Source organism: Lepus europaeus, chromosome 13 (assembly GCF_033115175.1).
Source record: "Lepus europaeus isolate LE1 chromosome 13, mLepTim1.pri, whole genome shotgun sequence".
In the NCBI taxonomy this organism is placed as follows: Eukaryota; Metazoa; Chordata; class Mammalia; order Lagomorpha; family Leporidae; genus Lepus; species Lepus europaeus.
In genome coordinates, this window is record NC_084839.1 from 57,961,317 (window position 1) to 57,986,535 (window position 25,219).

At 42.8% G+C, this 25,219-nt stretch overlaps 1 protein-coding gene across 3 annotated transcripts in view; it reads left to right on the top strand.

Moving 5' to 3' along the window:
• The window catches only part of COMMD1 (copper metabolism domain containing 1), a 158,762-nt gene extending 149,121 nt beyond the window's left edge, over positions 1-9,641 (top strand). For all 3 annotated transcript variants that reach the window (XM_062209512.1, XM_062209511.1, XM_062209513.1), the window contains one exon: positions 9,413-9,641. In XM_062209512.1, the coding sequence (XP_062065496.1) occupies positions 9,413-9,449 (37 nt within the window). In that variant the 3' untranslated portion in view covers positions 9,450-9,641. The remainder of the gene's footprint in view (positions 1-9,412) is intronic.
• Positions 9,642-25,219: the final 15,578 nt, after the last annotated feature.

Here is a 25,219-nt window from a genome sequence, read left to right on the forward strand (position 1 = left end):
CCAGGAGCTTTATGCAAGTCTCCCACATGGGTGACAGGGGCCCAAAGCATTTGGGCCGTCCTCTGCTGCTTTCCCAGTCACATTAGTGAGGAGCAACAGGGACTCAAACCGGCACCTACACGGGATACCAGTGCTGTAGGAAACTGGTTAACCTGCTGTGCCACAAATATAGGCCTTTCTTAATTCCTAACCCCTATACTTTTAAGGCAAACAACTTGGATTCATATTTTTGGGAAAAAAATAAGACTCTTAATTTTTAAGTAATATAAAGATGTTAGTGACTTTGGTATGACCTCTCCTGGGAGTATTTGTTTTGAAGACATAACCAGGCCATTTTTATCCAGAATCATCTTCATTTCAAATACAATTGCTAACAAGTCCCACATCTACTATATTAAGAATATACTAAGGATATGAACAGACATTTTTCAAAGGATGATGAACAAATGACCAACAGACATACGTTCATGTCCTTAGCATATTCTTTAATGGCCTGAGTAAGGATCATTGGTAGTGATATTTATTGGTAAAAACAAAAAGCCTTTATTTAAAGATAAACAAAGAAGTTCATAAATCATGTAGGTTATAGAGATGAGGCCATGTTTTTGGTATCAAGGATTTTTGATGCAAATTTCTCATGAAATCTTATATTCTGTTGTTATTGGTGGTAGTCTTCCTCTTCTTCCCTCCCTCCCTCTCTCCTTCCTTTTTTTTTCTAAATAGTACCCTACAAGATTTCAATATCAAATGATTATTTTTTAAAAATCAAATACAGTTGTTTCTTCTTATCCATAGTCTTGCTTTCCATAGTTTCAGTTACCAATTGTCATCTTCAGTTAGGAAGTATTAAATGGAGGGACCGGCACTGTGGCCTGTGATGTTGGCATCCCATATGGGCACTGGTTCTAGTCCTGGATGCTCCACTTCTGATCCAGGTCTCTGCTAATGTGTCTGGGAAAGCAGTGGAGGATGGCCCAAATACTTGGGCCCTTACACATAGGTGGGAGACCTGGAAGATCCTTGCTTCTGGCCCCTGGCTTCAGCCTAGCCAAGCCACAGTGGTTGTGACCATTTGGGGACTGAACCAGCAGATGGAAGATCTCTCTTTCTGTCCCTACTCCTATCCCAGTTGCGCCCCATGCTCCTATAACTCTGACTTTAAATTTTTAAAGAAAATATTTAATGGAAAATTCTAGAAGTAAATAGTTCTCCACATTCTAAGTAGCTTGATGAAATCTCACACTATCCTGTCCAGAAAATGAGTCCTTTGTCCCATGTATCCATGCTGTCTATACTATCTGCCTGTTACTTCCTTTGTGGCTGTCTTCATTATAAAATCAACTCTTGTGGCATTGCAGTGTTTGTGTTCAAGTAATCCTTATTTTAATTAAAGATGGCCCCACCGCCGCTGTGGTGGGTAAAGCCACCGCCTGCAGTGCCAACATCCTATTTGAGTGCTGGTTCAAGGCCTGGCTGCTTCACTTCCAATCCAGCTCTGTGTTATGGCCTGGCAAAGCAGTAGAAGATAGTCCAAGTCCTTGGGCCCCTGCACTCATGTGGGAAAACCTGGAGGAAGCTCCTGGCTCCTGGCTCCTGGCTTAGGATCGGCGCAGCTCTGGCTGTTGCGGCTAATTGGAGAGTGAACCAGTGGATGGGAGACCTCTCTCTCTGTCTCTGCCTCTCCTCTCTCTGTGTAACTCTGACTTTCAAATAAATAAATAAAATCTTTAAAAAAAAAGATAGCCCCAAATTGCAGCATAATAGTGCTGACAGTTCAGATCTGCCAAAATGAAGTCCGAAAGCGCTCTTTTTAAATGAAAAGGTGCGCCGGCACCGCGGCTCACTAGGCTAATCCTCTGCCTGTGGTGCCGGCACCCCGAGTTCTAGTCCTTGTTGGGGCGCCGGATTCTGTCCCTGTTGCCCCTCTTCCCTGTTGCCCCTCTTCTGTTCCAGCTCTCTGCTGTGGCCCGGGAAGGCAGTGGAGGATGGCCCAAGTCCTTGGGCCCTGCACCCCATGGGAGACCAGGAGGAAGGACCTTTCTCTCTCTCTCTCTCTCTCTCTGTCTCACTAACTCTGCCTGTCAAAAAAAAAAAAAAAAAGAAGAAGAAGAAGAAGAAGAAGAGATGAAAGTTCTCAACTTAATTAAAAAAAAAAAAAATCATGTACTGAGGTAGCTGAGATCTACTATAAGAAGGAATCTTCTGTCCATGAAATTGTGAAGAGGCAAAAGGAAATATGTGCTATTTTTCTCTCACCTGAGACTGCAAAAGTGGTAGCCATACTGCATGGGAAGTGGCTAGTTAATATGTAAAAAACATTAAATTGTGTATGTATGTATAGGAAAAAGCACAGTATACCTATATAGGGTTCTCCTGTCTGTAGTCTCAGTCATCCACTAGGAGTCTTGGAACATATTCCCCATATATAAAGGAAGGGGGGGGAGGACTTCTATATTGGTTCTGGCTCATTCTGTTATTTATCACTTCTAAGCAGCCTTCTTACCAATTTAGACTTGATGAAAATCTTTGCTGTGCTCATCTTTGAAGTTTGTGCTTGGTGGTTATATACTTTGGTAGTCTGAGGAGACTCAGTTTTATTCTTGCTTATGTGAACCAGAAGAGGCAGTATTTGCGGTCAGTAAATAGGAAATGAATGATACTTCTACGTAGAAAATGTTGGAAGCCACAGCGGAGGAGTTGGGGAATAAACATCATCACCTCTTTCTTCCCTTGCCTGAACCCAGCTGTAAGCCAGAGAACAGCAGAGTGACACAACCCTTAGAGTATAGCTTCCCAGGATATGGATCTGAAAAGACAAGTGGTCAGTAATCACCACGGTTTTCAGGGAACTGTAAAATTTTAACTTTGGATAAATAGTTCCTAGGAAGGAGTTTGAGCATCCTTTGCTGCAGAGAGGCAGTTTCTGGAATCCACAGGCTTCTGAGGCGCTGGGGAGCAGTAACAGTGGTTGTTCTGGGAAAGCCGTTGGATGTGTGGCAGTGTGAACGCAGGTTTAAGTTCTGACTTTCTCTGGCAGACAGTGTTCTGGATATTTTATTATATAGTTGCAGTTCCAAGAAGCCGTTGTTGCTTTTGAATTCTGCCTCATGTCCTGTCTCTTTCCTTTTTTTTTTTTTTTTTTAATTTAAAGATGAGTTTATCTTAATGCAGAGAGTTTTGAAATCCTTGCATAGTTTTTCATCATATGTATTTTTGTGAACTTTTGCTTTATATCATTTTTAACTGACATGTAAAAATTGTACATATTTATGGGGTACTGTGTGATGTTTCCATACATGTGTGTACTACATAATGTCAATCAGAGAAAACATACCTATCTCCTCAAACATTTGATACTTTTTTAAAAATTTTATTTAAACGATACAAGTTTCATGTATTTCATATGTACAGATTTGGGAACATAGTGATAACTTCCCACCCTAACTCTACCTCCCTCTTGCTCACACACCCACCCTTCTTCCTCCTCCCTCTCTTATTCCCACTCTTAATTTTTACTTTAACTTTTTACTTTATACTCTTAAAAATCACAGAATTTTAGATAGTTGCAGATTATAGAATTCTTTTAAGTTTATGAAAGGACAGTCCAGATGGAAGATAAGCATTATGGCTCAAGTTTGTGCTCCATAAAGGTACCTTTGTGTCAACAAATGAAACCTAAAAAAAAATTTGGGGAATAAGCCTTAGGAAAACCTGGCTAGCTTTGTGTGGCCTTCTTCAGTCTATTTGTTAACTGGATCGTATGGCAACCTTTGCCATTCTTTTTCTTTATCCTCCAATTTTATCACTTTATAAGAAACCACAACACATTAGAATTTACCGAGGTTATATCATAATGCTAAATATTAAAGCAGTAAATTGGGTGATCAAGATTTGTGAAAATTTTGGCCGGCGCCATGGCTTAACAGGCTAATCCTCCACCTTGTGGCGCCGGCACACCAGGTTCTAGTCCCGGTTGGGGCACCGGATTCTATCCCGGTTGCCCCTCTTCCAGCCAGCTCTCTGCTGTGGCCTGGGAGTGCAGTGGAGGATGGCCCAAGTCCTTGGGCCCTGCACCCACGTGGGAGACCAGGAGAAGCACCTGGCTCCTGGCTTCGGATCAGTGTGATGCGCCGGCCGCAGCGGCCATTGGAGGGTGAACCAATGGCAAAAAGGAAGACCTTTGTCTCTGTCTCTCTCTCTCTCACTATCCACTCTGCCTGTCCAAAAAAAAAAAAAGATTTGTGAAAATTTTGCATGGGAAATATTAATTGAATAGAAAATAGATTATAGGGGTTTTGTTATTTGTTGAATTTGCTCTAAATGTTTACACTTAAGTTTTTAGATTTTTATTTATTTGAAAGAGAGACAGATCTCCCATCTGCTGGTTCACGTCCCAAATGCCCATAACATCCATGGCTGGGCCAGGCTGAAACCAGGAGCCAGGAACACAATCTGTGTCTCCCTTGTGGGTGACAGTTGCCAACTACTTGAGCTGTCACCTGCTGACTCACTATGATGCACATCAGCAGGAAACTGGAATTGGGAGCAGAGCTGGGACTCAATGCTAGGCACTCCCATATGGGACTCAGGCATCTCAAGTGGCATATTAACCACTAGACCAAATGCCATCCTCATTTAAGTGTCTAATAAGTCATAAATCTTTTATTATTATCTATTTTTAGCATTTTGTCACTGTAGTATGGTTTTACTGAATTACTTGGGTGTGCTCATTGGCCTAGAAAAGGAGGTCATTTAGTGGACATGATACACACAGAGGTCATTTAGTGTATAGATAAAAACCAAACAATCACTTAATAACAGCCTTCATTTTTATATAGACTAATAATCAGTTATACTCTCTAACTCCCCAGAAAATGAGCTTAAGCATTAAGGATTTAGGCTTGACAAGTATACAGGAGTTCCTTAGGAATAACTGAGTATAGCCTCTTCTGGAAGTGTTAAAGCTGGCTTAGTTTATTTTTGGTTTGGAGAGAGTAGCCTCTCAAGGTTATCTAGGATTTTATGACTAGCTTTTACACTTAAAAAGTTAAAATTTGAATATTTTGCCTTTGCTTTTTATTTATTTTGATGTGGTTATTTAACCCCTTGAATTTCACATGCTGCTATACTCCCTATGATCATAAAGTACAAGTTAGGCCCAGATAAAGAAAATGAATGAAAAAATATATCAAGTGTTTTCAGGTTTTTTTTAAAAAGATTTATTTATTTATTTGAGAGGCAGAGTTACAGACAAAAGAGAGGAACAGACAGAAAGGTCTTCTGTCTGCTGGTTCACTCCCCAAATGGCTGAAATAGCCAGGGCTGGGCCAGACTGCAGCCAGGAGCGTATTCTGGTTCTCCCATATGAGTATAGGGGCCCAAGCACTTGGGCCATCTTCTACTTATTTCCCAGGTCATAGCAGAGAGCAGGATCGAAAGAGGTGCAGCCAAGACACAAAATAAATATCTTAGTGAAAAAAATCCTGAAATTCATGTCGTTTTTTCATAATACACATTCTTATGAACTTTTCTAAGCCTCCTCAGATACATGCATTTCACAGTTTTTTGCACCAAAAGAAACTGATCTTTTAGTTCTGTTTTCCATGGACTTTAAAAAAAAAAAAGATTTATTTTTATTTATTTGAAAGACAGAGTTACAGAGAGAGGTAGAGACAGAGAGGTTTTCCATCCGCTGGTTCACTCTCCAGTTGGCTGCAAGGGCCGGAGCTGAGCTGATCTGTGGGAGCCAGGAGCTTCTTCCAGGTGTCCCATGTGGGTGCAGGGGTCCAAAGACTTAGTCCATCTTCTACTGCTTTCCCAGGCCACAGCAGAGAGCTGGATCAGAAGTGGAACAGCTGGGACTCGAACTGGTGCCCATATGGGATGCTGGCACTTCAGGCTGGGGCTTTAACCCGCTGTGTCACAGTGCCAGCCCCTTCCATGGACTTTTAAAAAGTGCCTTTAGGTTGGTAATTATTAGTTTCTAGACCATTGTTTCCAAGGCCAACTGTTAAAAAATATTTTTTTCAAATATAACAGTGTTTATGGATAGATACAAGTATATAAAATCAGGGCATGAACATGACTTAATAAATTAAATAGACTTAATTTCAACATTATAATAAGAGGGACCAATTCAGATTCTCACAATTTGTTTCACACCTACAAAAACCACTTCAAGAGCATTAATGATCTCAATACTGTTCTATCTTGTGCAAGTAAACCTTACTTCATTTTTTAAAAGATTTTATTTATTTATCTGAGAAGTAGAGCTACAGATAGAGAGAGGAAGAAATAGAGAGAAAGGTCTTCCATCCACTGGTTCACTCCCCAAATGGCCGCAACTGCCAGAGCGAGGCCAATCCAAAGCCAGGAGCCAGGAGCTTCTTCTGGGTCTCCCACACAGATGCAGGGGCCCAAGCACTTAGGCCATCCTCCACTGCTTTCCCAGGCCATAAGCAGACAGTTGCATTGGAAGAGGAGCAGCCGAGACACAACCCATATGGGATGCCAGCACCACAGTGCCAGTCTCCATGTTTCTTTTGAAAAGATGTGTGCACTTGGGGCTGATGTTGTGGTGCTGTGGTTAAACTGTAGTCTGAGATGCTAGCATCTCATATGAGCACTACTTGGAGTCCCAGTTGCTTTGCTTCTGATCCAGCTCCCTAGCTATGTGCCTGGGAAAGCAGCAGAAGATGGCCCAAGTACCTCGGCCCCTGCCACCCACTTGAGAGACCCAAATGGAGCTCCAGGCTTCTACCTTCAGCCTGAGTCAGCTCTGGGCATTGTAGCCATTTGGAGAGTGACCCAGGTGATGGATGATTGCCCTCTCTGCGTCTCTTTCTGTAACTCTGCCTTTTAAGTAAATAAATAAAACCTTTATTTAAAAAAAAAAAAAAAACTTATTTACTTGCCCAGGCTCAGGGACATTAAAAAATATTTTAAAGTCAAGCTAAAGATCTAGATAAAATGGAATGAAGAACAAGAAACTTTCTGATCTGAGATGTGTCCTTTTAAAAAAAAATATTTATTTGATAGGCAGAGTGACAGAGAGGGGAGAGAAACCGAGAGACTTTTTTGGGGGGTGGGGGGGTCTACTGGTTCATTCCCCGAATGCCTGCAATAGCTGGGGACGGGCCATGCTGACACCAGGACCCAGAACTCCATCCAGATCTCCCATATGGATGGCAGGAACTCAAGTACTTGGGCCATCACTTTGGGCTCAATGAAAATATAAGTTTCTAAACAGTTGTTTGAGTACCAAGTTCCTTTAAGCAGCAAAAGAAGCTGCCTTCCCCCATTTGGAAGCCTTTTGTCTGAGAGGCCCCTTTCTCTCTGCCCCGATTTCTCCTAGGATGTCCAGTGCATTTATTATAGACTTAGTAAATCAGCTTAGCAACAACAAAGGTACTTTTTCAAAATAAATTCCTTTTAGGTGATAGCAGAATGGCTCCTTCCTTCTGAAGGTGCTTATTGGTCTTTCTTTACTGGTCGCTTGGAGATGAGAGTGGGAAAATCCCTAGCATAGTTCAGCAAGAAAAAGTTTTCCTTTACCTTCTTAGGTTATGTCTGTGATGCCTATAAATTAAGTGTAAACAAACAAGAAAAAGCTAATGAATTTTATTCATGTTGATATCTTTAACATTACATGCACAGGAGTTTCAACAACAATAACAAAAAGTAAAGACCCAAAGAGGCAGTTAGCCTTGGAATATTATATGCCATTTTAACAAAGAGGGATAAATTATGGCCAAGAGGCTAGTCAGTGTATAAAGGGGTTGGGCTTCTAAGGACAAATGAAGTAAGTATATGGGGAAACAAATGGCAAATAAGGGTTATTTTAACAAGGTTTGTGTAGGCTCCTCTTGTTGCCAACTTTTCATATTCATGGCTAGAAAACTCCCCCAGACAAGAGATTTATAACTGTCCTTATTTACCAGAATTTTCTGCTTTTAGTCATATAAGGGATACTGCAAGAAGACTTCTTTTTCCATCTGTTGGTTCTCAATTGCCTTCAACTCAAAATAATCCATATGCCAAAGTGGAATGTTTTGGAGTGACATAGTCTGGTTCCCTTCAATATTTAGAGAGGAAAACATGGAGAAAACAGCTGATAAGTGTGCCATCAACAGAGGGATATTAGGCATGTCATTTACCATGGCTAGGTATGTAATTTCATTATCCGGAAAAAAAGACAATTGGGTTATATGATCTCAAGAATTCACACTGCTTTCAAATTGTTTGATTTTTGGGGCTGGCACTGTGGCGCAGCAGGTTAAAGCCTCAGCCTATAGCACTGGCATCCCATTTGGGTGCCCGTTCGAGTCCTGGGTACTCCACTTCTGATCCAGCTCTCTGCTATGTCCTGGGAAAGCAGCAGAGGATGGCCCAAGCCCTGGGGCCCCTGCACTGCATGGGAGACCTAGAAGTCCCTGGCTCCTGGCTTCAGATTGGCTCATCTCTGGCCATTGTGGTCATTTGGAGAGTAAACCAGTGGATGAATGGCCTCTCTTTCTCTCTGGCTTTACCTCTCTCTTTCAAATAAATAAATCTTTTTTTTAAAAAAATTGCTCGATTTTGTTTTTATGGATCTTGAATGTAGTCACTCTTGGATATATACAATTTGCCCTTATCTCTTAAAACATGTTATACTTGTCAATAAACATGAAATTTCTACCACTATACTTCAAATACCTTATTCTTCAGTATCTACCTAACCTAGGATTGATTGACCAATCCTAACAGTGAATGAAGGGAATGTGTTTGAGGGCGCTGGAAGGAGGGTGGGCTGGCAGCAACTGGAAAAACCCCAGAAAATGTTTGTTGCTGTTTCAAGATCTGGTTATCTTTCAATTATCTGACTGATAGTTCCCAAGCAACTTGTTACAGCTTCTTGGCATAACCACTACTTCTGAGTTAGCTCAATGCCTAGGCTATCTCAGAGCCAATCAGAATCCTTCTTTTATAATTATACTACAGGATGCCGTAGAGATGATATGGACTTTGGAGTCTGCCAAACACAAGCTGACTGCTTTTTTCTATTTTTTGAATACAGTTTAATCTTTCTGGGCTCCAGGGTTGTCATCCATAAAACAGCAGTACTTAACTCCTTGACTTAAAAATCATCATAGGGTCAAATGAGACAACAGACAGGAACAGCTAGCTTCTCACATGCCTCATAGTGAGAGCACCTGACATATGTATACTTGTACCATTAATAGAACATTCTCAAAAAAAAAAAAAAACAGTTTTGTTTAAGGCATTGTGTGTATTTGCTTTGCTGGGTAAAATATCACTTAGGTATTAAAGGTCTGAACTAGGCTTGCTGAGTTGGGACCCTGAGCCTTTGGAACTTGGTCATGACAGGATGCCTCAGGGGTCCCCCTCTAAAACATCCTTCTATGTTTTCCAGGAATCTGAATTTCTGTGTTTGGAATTTGATGAGGTGAAGGTCAACCAAATCCTGAAGAAGCTGTCAGAGGTAGAAGAAAGTATCAGCACACTGATGCAGCCAGCGTAACTGCAGATGACACAGGAAGGAGTTGGAGTTTTTGAAGCAAAGGTGTTCGTGATTCCTCCTCTCTGACTTTTTTTTTAAATATTGTTCCCCCATTGGTATTAAATTTTCAAATTCAAATCTTGCCTGTCTCTTCTTCTGGGATTTCTTTTGTCCTTTTCATTCACTCTTTTGTTGTTGTTGTTAGAGATTCATTTATTTGAAAGGTAGAGATACAGAGAGAAAAGGAATGAGAGAGATCTTCCATCCGCTGGTTCACTCCACAAATGGTTGCAGTGGCCAAACTGAAGCCAAGATCCAGGAGCTTCTTCTGGGTCTCCCGTGTGGGTGCAGGGGTCCAAGGACTTGGGCCATCTTCCACTGCCCTCCCAGGTGCACTAGCAGGGAGCTGGATTAGAAGTGGAGCAGCTGAGACTTGAACTGGCAGCCCTATAGGACACCGGTACTGTAGGGGAAGGCTTAGCCTTCTGTGCCACAGCGCTGGCCCCTGCCCCTCATTCACTCTTTGAATTGTTCTTGTAAAAGCATTCAGATTTAAAAAGGAAAAGAAACAAGGTAGCAGGCTTTCAGGGTCCTATCCCCAAAGACTTGGATTCAATAGGACTAGGGCAGGTGGAGTCAACTTTGGAAACCATTTTTATCAAGCTTTGTTCCCGAAAGGGATTTTAGTATTATGTGTAACAAATCAAGAATTTGAAAAGGAAGAAAACCCCATTTTAGTCATGCAAATACAGGTGCCATTTGTCATTAGTTGAGGCCTACAGGATCCTTCCCAAACTAGAAGAGATTTACCTGACACTAGTAAAACCCAAGGTGCTTCTGGACCTGGTTTGAGCATTTGGATTAGTTCTGCCTGAATCAGGGAGGTAAGATAAGTCTGGTTTGGTTTGAACTACAGAAACACTTGGACTTTTGTGGCACCTCAAACTAAACTGGCTTCCTAACAGAAGGATGTCTTCACTCACTTGCCTCATGTCAGGATTGCTTGGAAGGAAAAATGTCTACTGGGGTGATAGGAAGTCTTTTACCTCAGACAATTTTACCTGAATCATCAAATAAAACTTTTCCAGGAAAACTAATGTAATAAAAATGAGATCCTTATAGAGAAATTACCAAATACTAAGAATGTTCACAGGGGAGGAGATTGTCAAACAGTATATTGAGGCTTGAGTCTTGGTTGAACAGGTTTTGTCATATGACACTGATAGTATTTCAAAACTTCAGTGGCCTTTGGGATCTAATGTGTTCAAAACATGTGGTTCTCTTAGTCTGTGGTTACAGCTTGTGTCAGTCCTAATGAGTTTATTGCAGAGCAGAAAGAATTCCTCTTCTCTTAAGCAGTTTCTCCTCAGTCAGTTTGGAGACATCTTAGGACCTTTTCCAAGAACCCAGACTGAAAATATTGGCTCTTCCTCGATTAAGACCATCCCAACAGTTAGCAAACAATGACCAGAAGGTTTTGTATGTAGTCCCTGTGGACTCTTTAGAGAAGATCTTGAAAGATGTATTTGAAAGAGTGCTGCAAATAGATTCAGAAAAGGCATGTGGTTTGACCAAAACAAATAAATAAATAAATAAACTGAAACTTGCTTTCTGTTCCCAGTGATTCAGGAGAATTTAGATAGTGTCTTTTGCTGTAACATGCAGGAAAAGAATATCTCATCACATAATGGTATTCTAGCGGTCCTTGGAAGGAGCATCTATGCCTTCTAGATCTGTGGAAGCATGAAGGAACAGCCCAGGACCACTCATCGTTGTGGTCTGGATCTCTGTCTCATCCCATGAAAGTATCAGCCACAAAAATGAGCATGGGCTTGTTTATTATATCTCCAAACACTAGATGTTAGAAAAACAACTGTTAATATGTACTGAGTTTTTTAATAATTATAAAACAAAACAAAACAAAACCTAATTGTTAAAGGTGGTCCCCCACATTTAACACTTTTGAATGAAAGTTGTTTTGGACAGGATATGTTTAATGTTTACTGAAGATTTTTAGTTTTGATTACCACACAAATATGTTTATTATATTCCATTATAAAAATACTGAAAGAACTGTTAAATGAGCCATCAACATAACATCCAGCTATAAAGCTAGAGGCTGACTGACATGTTACACACAGCATGCGACAAGCTACATGCAACATGTGACGTGTTGCTGCTTGGGACACCTGCGTCGCTTGTTGGAGAGCGTGGTTTAAGCCTTGGCTACTGTGCTTCTGATCCAGCGTCCTGCTAACGTGCACTCGGGGAGGCAGCAGCTGATGGTCTAAGTACTTGGGTCTCTGCCACCCACATGGGAGACTTGGACTGAGTTCCAGACTCCAGACTTTGTCCTGGCCTGGCCCTGGCTGTTACAGACTTTTAGGGAGTAAACTAGTAGATGGGAGCGTTCTCTCCATCTGTTTCTCTTTCTTCTTTCCTTTTAAATAAAATGAAAGAAAGAAGCTGGAACTAAGAGAAAAGGTGACTTTACTTGAATAAATTCCTGAAAGTAGAATACAGTGTTCTTAAGGCTTTGATAATCATTGCCAAGTTGTTCTCTAGTAAGGTTATATCAGTTTCTATCCCCTCTGAGGAAGTATGAGAGTAAATTGCTCCCCTTCTTGCCCAGTTGGATATTAACACCACCACCATCCCCTTTGATATCTCCTAGGACTGAGTTGTTTGGGTAAACTTTTATCAGGAAGACTTGCATTAAACCAGAGCATCTCCTTGGTGATAATGGAAACGTGGAGAAAGGATCAGAGGAGAAAACTAGCACAAGGATCCCGGAGACGCCGCTCGGTTTTATATCTCTGTGATCCTAAGTTTAAACTACTACGAGTTCAGGAAATAGGGGACAAAAGGAAAATAATCCTCAGCCTGAACTGGGCCTTGTAGCAATGATCACTGCTTGAGCAATAACACTCTAACTTTAGTCTGTTTATAATCAGTGCAGCTGAAACAAAAGTTAGCTCTCAGAAGAAAGTTAAAAAGTTAACTCCAGACTTGGGTAGTTTCATGTTGATACGGAGCAAAGGATTTGGCCTTATTTTCGTGTTTGACTTTTATTGGAGGCTCTTGTTCTCATCACCTTCATCAGCAAAAGTCAAATTTCACTCTCTTCCTCTAGTCACTCTCTTCCTCTAGTCTTAGTTTAATGACAATTCAAAAATATTTGCAGCGTTTTTAAAATTCATTGTAACCATTCTCCCCAAAATACAAGAAATCAGTGAGAAACAAAGGATGACACTGAGTATCTTAAACCTTAAATACTTGGTGTAGTGTCAATTCATTATTGAAGTTCTCTTTTTAGACCTGGGTAAAAATTTGGAAAGCAATATAAATAGAAATTAAAGGAAAATAGAAAGTTAAACAGATGTTAGAAAATATGTTACTGATGTGTATAGTATAGTTCTAGACCAGTGAGAGAGACAGGAGAATAGAAGAAATCCTTTCAGGATCAAACAGAAATGACTGGAATTCTTCCTAAAAGAACAGGGTGCTACAAAGAATAGAATTTGTGGGACAGTTGTTATCTTAAAATTCTTAGCTCTCTAACTTTACAGTCAGGTTTTTAAAATATTTTAGATGGAGATTTAGCCAGCAGAGCAGAGAGCCCAAATAGAATATATAAATAGCTTAAACTTAACTCTAGTTGTAGATTATGTAGTTTTTAACCTCAACACTTCAAAAATAGGAATTTTTATCTAAGTGCAGCCAATTTTCCATTCTGTGGGATGGCTGTAATTGTGTCTTACAGCATCACAACCATATGCAACACTGAGCTAGCTTTTGTTGCACAGGAACCCGCCTGGACCTGCTTCCTGTGAGATAACAGTGCCAACTGACATGATTTGCAAGTTCAGTACTTACTTCAGTTATCAGAATAATATACTGAAGTTATACCACAGCAGATAATAAAAATTTGCATATTCACATCACTATTCACCAAGGACTGTAATCAGGCCCTTTCCCACCCCTCTCTTCACTGCTTGCTTTTGACTAGTTTTGTGTTTTCTGCTGGTGTGAGAGTTTCAAGTTCTGTTGATTTACAGAATTCGGGGGGGGGGGGGATATGGATTTGATTGATCAAGTAAAATAAGATTAAACTGTTAGTTTAAAGGAATTCGAGGATGAAAAATTGAAATAAATACTTTCCTTGACTGCTGTTATTATACTATTAGGAAATAAGCATAAATTTGAGAGTTTTATATGATTTATATTCTGTCTGCTTTCAGAACTATGGCTAAGAATTGGCAAAGATCTTAGAATGGCTGATTTGTATATAGGTTTTTTTTTTTTTGTTTGTTTGTTTTTTTGTATATAGGTTTTGGTAAAAGCTATTTTAGTATCTTTTAAAAAATGAGGAAACATCTGGACAGACAGGGCAAATGACTTATACAAGGCCATGGTCAAGAAGAAATAATGGGCTGCTGTCTTCCATCTCTATGTTCTGCTTGCCAGGTCCTTCAAAAGAGTAATTTTGTGTGTGTGTGTGTGTGTGTGCTCATTGTGTTTAGATGATGACAGTTCCTACAGTGAGGGTCACCTGTATCCTGCGTCTGTGTTAGATCTGTCTCTGGGTCTGGGCTGCTGTTGCTCTTTGTAGAACCTCTTGTTGTGATAACCTTGGCCTCACTTTCTATGCAATGCCAGCAATCTCTGGGTGCAGTGTGTTAGATGAATGAGTCTGTTGCACATAGGACTTCCTGACTACCCACACACAGTACCCAGATTGGCCTCAACCAAGCTTCCTAAGTACAGCCATTAATTAATTGTAACAATATCTGTTGTGAATTCTGTAGAATATTTACTCCTCACTATGATGGTCTTCTCAACATGGTCTATTCATAGTACAATAAAAACAGAGATCGGCCGGCGCCGTGGCTTAACAGGCTAATCCTCCTCCTTGCGGCGCCGGCACACCGGGTTCTAGTCCCGGTTGGGGCGCCGGATTCTATCCCGGTTGCCCCTCTTCCAGGCCAGCTCTCTGCTATGGCCCGGGAAGGCAGTGGAGGATGGCCCAAGTCCTTGGGCCCTGCACCCGCAAGGGAGACCAGGAGAAGCACCTGGCTCCTGGCTTCGGATCAGCACGATGTGCTGGCCGCAGTGGCCATTGGAGGGTGAACCAATGGCAAAAAGGAAGATCTTTCTCTCTATCTCTCTCCCTCACTATCCACTCTCCCTGTCAAAAAAAAAAAAAAAAAAAAAAAAAGAGATCATTTTTTACTATAAAAGCATTACATATACATTACAAATTACTAAATTAACTTTTAAAATTTATTTTTAAATGTTTATTTATTGAAAGGCAGAGAGACAGGGAGAGAGATCGCACTCACATCTGCTTGTTCACCCTCAAATGCTCACAAGAGCTGGGGCTAGGCCAGGTCAAGCCAGAAGGTAGAAACACAATTTGGGCTCCCAAATGGGTGGCAAGTTCCCAACTACTTAAGCCATCACCTGCTGCCCTGCAGGGTATGCATGAGCAGGAAGCCAAATTCAAGAGTCAAAGCCGGGGCTTGAACCCAGGCACTCCAATATGGAATGCAGACATCCCAAGCAACATGACTATTATACCAAATGCCTTCCCCTAATTACTTAATTTTTCAGTCAGCACAGAATAGTATGGAGCAGAAAGTGAATCTCTTTTTCTTTCTACTTAAAGAAAATTCAACCCAGAAGTGGTTTTTAGGCATACTTTCTGTGTGTATAAAAACATGTGTTCTTGTGTGCATGTATATGTATTTATGTATAGGTATATTTAAGGATTTATTGCTATATATACAGGTACAACATCATTTTAGTGATTCATAAGTTTTGCATGGCACTTTAGATCATTAAGAATCAAGGAAAGCTATGAATTTTCCTCCCCAGGGGAAAACACACACACGTGCACACACATTCACACAGAAAATTTTTTATTCAGTGTCAGTAGTTCAACAGTTTCCTACAAGAAATTTGTGACTGTCCTCACCCCATTTCCCAGATTTTGTGGTAACCCATAGAATAACAGCATTTCATAATAAATTTGGAGAGGATGATGGCTTATGGCAAAAACCTAATGAACCAGAGTATTTAGGGTGCTCTTAGTTTCTGGACAGTGGAGCTTATCACAAAATCTGTTTTTATCAAAGCCTTTTTTTTTTTTTTCTTGTTAAAAGGTGAGCATTTGGTGCTGTGGTAAAGTCACTGCCCGTATTGGATGCCAGTTGGAGTCCTGACTCTTCCACTTTTGATCTAGCTTCCAGCTTGTACCCCGAGAGTCAGCAGGTGATGGCTGAAGTACTTGGATCCCTGCTGCCCATGTGGGAGACATAAGTTGAGTTCCATGCTCCTGGCTTTGGCCTGGCCTAGCCCTGGGCATTTGGGTGGAAGATCTCTGTGTCTCTAGCTTTCACATAAAATGAAAATAAAAGAAAACAGTTTTACAAATGTTGAATTCTGGGTCTACTTCCCTATGTGACAGTCCCAGGAACCCCGGAATATTGAGAACTTCATCTGTCTTTGTGCCTGCTGAACTTCCGGAACTGCCACCACAGTACCTACATTACCTCCTGATCTGCACATCTGTCTTGTCTCTCCCACTCTGTCAACTCCTTTAGGGCAAGGACCTTATCTTCACATCTTTGTATCTCCACCCTGTCACACACACTCTACTTACAAAATCCTTTCTACAAATGTGCGTGAGTTTAATGATTATCAGAGAGGTGCTGGTTGAGTGTTGATCGAACATATGGTTTCCAGTTAATGTGGGCAAAGAAAACATTAGAGCCAGATGGACCTACATTTGAATCACAGCTCTGCATGGGGTTCTTGGTCTCAGACAAATTTAGTTTTCTCACCTGAAAATAGGGATGATAGGGGCTGGTGTTGTGCCATGGCAGGTAAAGCATATGAGCACTGGTTTGTGTCCTAGCTGCTCTGCCTACAATCCAGCTCCCTGCTGATTGGCTTGGGAAAAGCAGTGGAATATGGCCCAAGTGTTTGGGCCCCTTACACTCACGTGAGAGACCTAAAGGAAGCTCCTAGTTCCTGGCTTTGGCCTGGCTCACCCCAGCCATTACTGCCGTGGAATGAACCAATGGATGGAAGATTTTGTCTGTCTCTCCCTCCTGCCTTTGTAACTCTGACTTTTAAATAAGTGAATAAATCTTTTTTTTTTTTTTTTTTGACAGGCAGAGTTAGTGAGAGAGAAAGAGACAGAGAGAAAGGTCTTCCTTCCATTGGTTCACCCCCCAAATGGCCGCTGTGGCCAGCGTGCTGTGGCCAGCATGCTTTGCCAATCCGAAGCCAGGAGCCAGGTGCTTCCCTCGGTCTCCCATGCGGGTGGAGAGCCCAAGCACTTGGGCCATCCTCCACTGTCTTCCTGGGCCACAGCAGAGAGCTGGCCTGGAAGAGGAGCAACTGGGACAGAATCCGGTGCCCCGACCAGGACTAGAACCCGGGGTGCCGGCGCCACAGGCAGAGGATTAGCCTAGTGAGCTTCGGCGCCGGCCTTTTTTTTAAAAAAAATTGGGAATGAAAAACCGGATTGACAGGCTTAGATACTGTGGAGTAAATGGGATTTAGGAGATAGTGTGAAAAGTATCTTTTAGAAACCTAAGGGCTAAATAACTGAGACAGGTCTTTGCTCTTTTACTTACTGGTTGTGTAACTTTGGCCGCTTCTATGCCTCCTTTTCTCCATTTGTTAAAAAAATAAAAATGGGGGCCGGTGCTGTGGCACAGTGGGTTAAAGCCCTGGCCTGAAGTGCCGGCATCCCATATGGATGCCAGTTCTAGTCCCGGCTGCTCCTCTTCCGATCTGGCTCTCTGCTATGGCCTGGGAAAGCAGTAGAAGATGGCCCGAGTCCTTGGGCCCCTGCGCCCATGTGGGAGACCTGGAGGAGGCTCCTGGCTCCTGGCTTTGGATCGGCACAGCTCCAGCCATTTTGGCCATCTGGGAAGTGAACCAGTGGATGGAAGACCTCTCTCTGTCTCTGCCTCTCTCTGTAACTCTGTCTTTCAAATAAATAAAATAAATCTTTTTTAAAAAATGTGATAATCTGATTGTACCTACCAAGGTAGGCATATTAGGGGGAGAAAGATGAACTAACATGTTTCCACACATGGAGTGGTAGCTGACACAGAGCACATACTCATGGTTTGCCACTGGTATCACTGTCACCATCATCACTACTGCCAGGAACTGTCTCCTTAGGAAGCTGAAAGCAGTAACCGTGAAGCTGTTGATAAGCTGAATTGAGTGGTGCGAACAATAGTTGCTTTGAGAATTTCAGCAAAGAGAAAGGTCAAAGGAACCTGGAGATAAAAGGTTTTTAGCAAAAAATCAGGCAACTTTGAGAAGGATAGAGGAGTATTCTGCCCTAGGGTGGAGAAACCAAATAAATGAAAGTAAAAACAGTGTATTTGGATTTGGAGCTGGGAAGGCATTCAAGAAGAGGTGAGGTCAGACCTTTTATGGAAGAGGGCTTTTTTTTCTCTTGATGGCTAGTTACCCACCTTGGTGATAGCCAGCTCAGGTTCTTGCTGACCATCTGTTGTAAATGGAGAGCTGAGGAAAGGAAGACTAAAGCATTTGTGTTCCCATGGAAGACAATCAAAGCTAAATATAGCCAGAGCACCAGAACTTACAGCTGCTACCAGATGTGGGACTACGCAACTGAACAAACCCCGAGGCTCACCATCTCTCTCTGGGGGGTTGAGGCCAGAAACAGTTTTTGTAGCATCCCTATCAGAGCCATGGGGCCTTTCTGGCTTGATTGGGGAGGCAGGTGATGTCTCTTGCTCTTTAAGGGGTCTTTTATCTGACTCCTGGATCTGGGATCACTAGAGAAGAGAAAGTGGGGAGATTATTTAAAAAAAAAAAAACATGTGGGGCAGGTGTAGCGCAACAGGTTAAACTGCTGCTTGCAAAACCAGCATCCCATATCACACTGCCTTTTCTGTATCCCAGCAACTCCACTTCCTATGCAACTTCCTGCTAATGCATCCTAGGAAGCAGCAGATGATGGCCCAAGTGCTCAGGCCCCTGCCACCCACATGAGAGACCCAAATGGAGTTCTCTGGCTCCTGCCTTCAACCTGGCTCACCCTTGCTGTTTACAGGCATTTAGGGAGTGAACTAGCCAAGGGAAGATCTCTCTTTCTCGCCCCCTCATCTCTTTCTCTCTCTCCCTCTTTCTTTTTCTCTCTTTCCCTCCTCCTTCACCCCATCACTCTTGCCTTTCAAGTATATGGAAATAAATTTAAAAAATAGACATTGCAAAAAAGAACCATTTTTTTGTTAGCCCATGAGATTCAAGTTCATGTTCCTAAAGCAGATTGCCAAAGGAAATAAGGGTTCTTAAAAAATAATAATAATGTCTTCCTGCTCTTTCCCTCAAAGCAGAATTATATTATGGAAGACTTAAAGGGAGTGAAGGTTGTTACTCTCTGCAAAACTAACTTTGCTCATTGGGTTTATATTTACTGTCAACCCATATCAGCCTAAGAGTAGTATGAGAAAGCAGGCCAGCCATGTAACATTTCATTCTTTCCAGAACCCTGAGGCTGGCCCAGATTGGCTGGCCTAGGTGGGGCTAGAGGTGACTCTTGACTCTCTGGGTATATGCCAATCACATTGACCCAGAAGGTGCCTTTCCTCTGATCCCCTTTGACTGAAAGAAAAGTGATTTAATGGATAATCCACTTAAACCATAGAGACAGCTATTTACTGACTAGTATACCATCACTTCGATACAGTCTGAGAGAATTTAGAGAAAAATGTTTGGCCCCACAGTATCAGGAAGTTAAAAAGTAAATAAATAACCAGATAACTTGGGACCAGGAGCATCTGGTGGGAGAGTTATCAAGCCCACCCAATCTTTGTGCTGAAATGGATGAGAAAAGCTGACTTTCTCCTTGTCAGTGATTATGGATACCATTTAAGCAAGTGGGGATGATAATGCAAAAGTTGTAATAAACAATTCCCTTTCCTCTCTCTGTTCGCAGGGGAACAGTTGAATAAAAAGCTAAGGGAATTTAGTTCTGAAGGTCCCCAAGGAGCTGGAGAGATCTCCTCACCGTGGAGAATTAACTTGCAGCCCTTTTGGGCAACAAGCACAGAACTGTTGCTGTAAGGGCAAGACCTAGCAAGTCCCTGTTGTCTTCAGTCAGTCCTGGGAGAGAAGTGGTTACTACAGTAACCACAGCCTGTGCCATTCTTTGTAGCTCAAATGCCACACCTAGTTTTGCACCTGGAAGTTTAACGAGTTAACTGTGTGCTTGGTTGTTAGGGTGCTGGTTTGAGGAGGCTAGTAGACATTAAAATCTTGTTGTCCTTCTCTTTGGGAGGACAACTGAAAATCACTAGTTTTCACTCTTATTGTTTGCTGCTAAATTACCCAGTAAATCAGAATTAAGCATATGCATCTATACCTAGGCCAAAATTTTTTTGAGAAATTAAAAAATTTCAAATGTCAAAAGTATCCTCATAGTCATTACAGGAAAAAGCAGAGCTTTGTAGAAGTTACTTCATAGTGGTTTTGTTTTGAATTATACATGCTAAGGAGGGAGAAGCAGCATTTTTCCCTACTTTTAAGGAGGCCTCTGGAGAAAGATCATGTTCCAAGAGTAAGACTCCCTCCACTTTCTTGGCCTTTGGGAAGCTTATGGATATCATGTCTTCATGGAGTTATTTTGCTTTGATTTTAACTCTACAGAAATAATCCATATATGTATTGTCCTTAGGAAGCATCCAGACCTTATATATAAAGCTGAAGTCGCCTCTGACTGCTATCATCTGTCCTGGTTTCCTCTTCCACTTCCCTCTCACTTTGAGGGCATCTCCATCCATATTGTTTTTGTGATTTTAACCTATGTAGTAGTCAGATTTTCACTGCTTTAACTAAAATACTTAAGAGGAGCTCTTATGAATAAGAGTTTATTTTAGCTCACAGTTGCAGGATTCACAACCCGAAGATCTGGCAGCCCCATTAGTCTGTGTCTGATGGAGGCTGTCAGTGGTGGAGCACTGGTGAGCCTAGAAGAGAAGAGGCCGTTAACTCAGCTTGAATAGCCAATAGCAGGAACAAGTTCCCTGGGGCCTGAAGACCTCCCACCAGGCTCACCCCTAGATGCCATAATTAGATCAAGCTTTTTTTTTTTTTAGAGATATTTATTTATTTGACAGGTAGAATTATAGACAGTGAGAGAGAGAGAGAGAGACAGAGAGAGGTCTTCCTTCCGTTGGTTCACTCCCCAAATGGCTGCAACGGCCGGCGCTGCGCTGATCTGAAGCCAGGAGCCAGGTGCTTCCTCCCAGTCTCCTATGCGGGTGCAGGGGCCCAAGCACTTGGGCCATCCTCTGCTGCCCTCCCAGGCCACAGCAGAGAGCTAGATTGGAAGAGGAGCAGCCGGGACTAGAACTGGCACCCATATGGGATGCCTGCACCGCAGGCGGAGGATTAACCTAGTGAGCCATGGCACCGGCCTCTAGATGAAGTCTTTACTCTTAATTCACTAACCATTAACATAAGACTTTGGGATATAAATGTCCACATGAGTTGGGGGAGCCAAGTCCTGTTCAGGCCACAGCGACCTACTTGCATATATACCCATATTTGCAGTATTGTTTTCTGTATTTCTGTAACACAAATGCAGTCGCTGTGTATTATCCTGCATATTGCTTTCCCCCCAACAGTATGTCTTGAGACTTTTCTGCATTAGCACCAAAGAAACCAACACCCTGACAAACTGATACTGAGAATACTTCAAAGTGGAAACATCTGAGCTATGGAAGATGCACAAAGATCTCTTACCTGAACTTCCCTATCTGACTCAAAAAGAGCTTTGCTACAGTCATCACCAAACAACCTCCCTCCCTAAGGAGGTCTTTAGTCAAGGAGTCACTGACCTTGAACATTGGGAAATCCCCCCCAAAAGTATGTAAACAAGCCTCATCAGAGGTTTCCATCCTTTGAAGCCCTAAATGCCTCCCTGCTTTTGAAACTGATAGGTTTCTTTACCCTTAGATGTTCTTGAAGCGCCTCTTTTCAGTGTACGGCTGCAGAGTAAGCTTTTACTTAATTCACAGGTCATGGGCCTGAGTTAGTAGAGACCTTTTTCCTCCCAATAGTTTATATACATTTATCTCATTAATTTAAACTATAAAATGGTATTCCATAGACAAAATAGGTTGGAGTTATTTGTGAATTCCCTATCAATGTGTTTAAGGTTGTCTCCAACTTTTCCCCATTGCAAACAATGTTGGACATACCTGCCTGTATACATGTGCAAATGTATGTTAGGAAACAGAACTTGCTACTTAATGGGTTATGTGCTTTTTAGGCTGTAGACACTGTCAAGTAGACTCTGGAGTGCTGATAAATGGCTAACAACCGATCTACCAATAAAAGGGGTGGGGCTGATAGGCAACATCTGCTGCTTTCCACAGTGTGAATTCTCCTTCCATGACTTATTTCAGCTTATTTCAGCTACTGGGATGTAAACCAAATGGCACACAGTTTATTTATGCATGTGGGCCTGACTAGACTTCTATCTCAAACCCCATCCTTTGTCTTTTTCTACCTTATACCCTAAATTAGCAAGGAAGTAACAAGGCAGTTGCGGGGTGGGGCACTGTTATCTTGGGTATTTCAGGAGTTAACACATCACAGCTACCAGGTAAGCTAGTTTTATGACACAGTAACTAGTAAATCACAATTTCAAGGTAATTTTAGGAGGCATACAACTGTCTTATCTTAGAGATGAACTAAGCTTTTAATGGCAGCTGGGGAAAGGATTTCTAAAGTCATCATTGGCCTATTCAAACCCAGCTGGCCTTTTGATAAGGGGGAGGGGCTTGCTAACAAGCAGGAGAGGGTTTTGTAACATTCCCTCCCCTTCTTTTAGAATCCTCCAAAAACTTTATCTTCCAGGGACTGGTCCTCTAGGGGCCAGTACTCCGGTGAGGAGTAGCTGGAGCTTGACTTTGGCAATTTGTGAGTCAATAAAACGGGTAACGGCATTGAGTATGCAGGGGCCAACCATAGTTATCAATAACAGGAGAACCAGGGGCCCAATAAAGGTGATATCCGATCCATCAGGGAACTTCACCATGTAGACGGTGACAGAGCCTCATGTCTTTTATTGATTCTGTCTTAAAGTTGTTGTTGTAGGGTCTTTCAAACTACACCTGCCTCTTTGGTATAGAAACAACACTCTTGGAGGGACAGACAGATGCTTCCATGGGTGGCGATCAGGAGATCAAGGCCTCGATAGTTTAGTCTGTCTTTGGAGGGCCAAGGCAAACCAAGTCAGGTCTGTGAAGTTAATAGTGATTTGTTCAGTGAGAACTCAGTATTGAGCCTGGAACAGCCCTATGCCTGTGGCCCCCATAGCAGCTAGGGGAACAGCAGCAACTGGACTGCGTTTGTATCTATGTGGACAGTTAGACAAGGAGGGAACCTGAGACCCCAGAATCAGGGAGAGATCAGGCAACAGACTAACAACCTGGCAAGAGGAGTTACCCAGCAAGACTCAGGAAAGGACACCCATGGGAGCAGGCCAGGACAGTGTGGTTGGGACTGCAGACCGTGATAGATCCAGATATGACAGAAGAATTTCCATAGATAGGGGCTGGGGCCATCGGTAGTGTGTCAGTGCAGTTCTTACTCGAGGGGCTAGCTGTGGAGGAATTGCCAGCTAAGCTGATATATCACAAGAGCCCTGGGGTCAAGCACAGTCAGCTGTCCCTAGCCAGGTCTGGATTGGATTGACTGAGGGCAGTGTGGATAAGATTGACCACTTGGATAAGTTGGGCCTTGCTCTCTTGCTTTGAGGGGAGTCTGTAACTACTGGGCTGTCTTCAAGGGATCTTAGTTATTCCAAGAAGACTTTTGTCTTAACAGGTTGCTTCTGGGAGGGCTTTGTTATATCTAGCCTCTCCCAGGCATCCTGGAGCTTTATGTTCTGAACCACACCATGAGGAACAAGCCTCGCCTTAACCTTAAAAAGGACCATGGGGTTTTTATTAGGGCATGAGTGGTACTGGCCCAACTGGAGGATGGTTCCAGTGGACCATAGGCCATGTCAGGCTTAAAGACAGTAATGATGAGAGTAACACATTCACTGTGTCTGCAATTTGTTTTTGTTTGTTTGTTTTCAAAGACCTATTTATCTATTTGAAAGTCAAAGTTACACAGAAAGAGAAGGAGAGGCAGAGAGTGAGAGAGGTCTTCCATCTGCTGGCTCACTCCCCAATTGGCCACAACGGCCGGAGCTGTGCCGATCCGAAGCCAGGAACCAGGTGCTTCTACAAGGTCTCCCACGCGGGTGCAGGGGGCCAAGGAGTTGGGCCATCTTCTACTGCTTTCCCAGGCCACAGCAGAGAGCTGGATCGGAAGTGGAGCAGCCGGGACTGAAACCGGTGCCCATATGGGATGCCAGCACTGCAGGCGGCAGCTTTACAGGCCCCTCTGTCTGCAATTTGACAGAGGCCTCCTGCCATTCCACCATAAGGATATGGGGATGTCTTGACAGAGGTTTTGGGGCCCAATGCTGAAGTAAGTGCTGGGGGCCTTCACGACCCAGGACTCTCAACCCCAACCAGGTGTGCAGTGTTGAGTGCACTTTTTGGGGCAAGTGGGAGTGGGTCCACCTCAGAGGTAGGTGTCAGCCAGGAAGTAATTATTGCGGGGGCCCCAGTAAGAGCAGTGTGCAGCTGTTATCTTTGGCAAAACCTAGGAGTACACACCCATTGAAAGTGAGGCTAAAGGCTGTTGACCTTGAGACCAAGTGGCTGAGGTGATAGGATTTGTCAGATCATCAGGGAGTACTTCAGAAACCCATGTGTCCTGGAACTTAGCAAAACACACGTTACAAGAAACAAAAATTCCTCCTAATAGACTTAATATTCCTATATAGAACACACCTAGAGCAACTCTCTGTGGCCAGCTGCAGTCCTTTGGGCCAACCTCAGCTAAACCTATAGACAACAGTAAAATCAGCATCATTATTATCCACCACAGAGTACGGTGACAGCGTGACCCCAATACCCAGGTGTCCTTTGTTAAGTTTTCTAGACTTTCGCCATGCATTGACCGTTTGGCCTCCAGGTTTGTGGCTGGAGCAAAGGCTGTAGATTCCTCAAGCTTCCACCATGCTGAGACCGACCAGCCTCTGGTGTGTGCTTATGGCAAGGTGTCAGTGTCTGAGTCAGGTGAGCTTTCTGAAAGGGACGGCTCTTGTGGTCTCCTGCCAGGGCCCTTAGACAGGAGGAGCTTTAGGGGCTCCCCAGGAACCAGGTTAGATGACCAGGTAGTGTGTGGAGTCGGCTTAACCTGAGTGTGATGAATCCAAGGGGTGAAACCTGTAACTGAGAACAGTGGGAGAAACGAGCACAAAGAATATGGTTCCTGCCATAAGGGCTCAAGAGGTCTGTTTTCCAATCTGTGACTAAAACAAGGTCACCTGGTGAATGTCATTACCCAAGACGACTGGGGTACGTTCTAAGACAGTTGTATGAGTTTTGTGAACAATCTTCCTAAAGACTGAAGCTCACTTTCTAGGTGAGCATCTCCCAGTGCCTGGAAGCTACCTTTAAAAAGGCGGGGCAAAGGGGGAGGTTAGCTGTAGAGTATCTCAAATGGTGAGGACCCAGCAGGCTCTGAAGTGGACCTGACCCTGAGCAAGGCTGATGGGAGCAGGCTGACCCATGGCAATCTGGTTTCAAAACA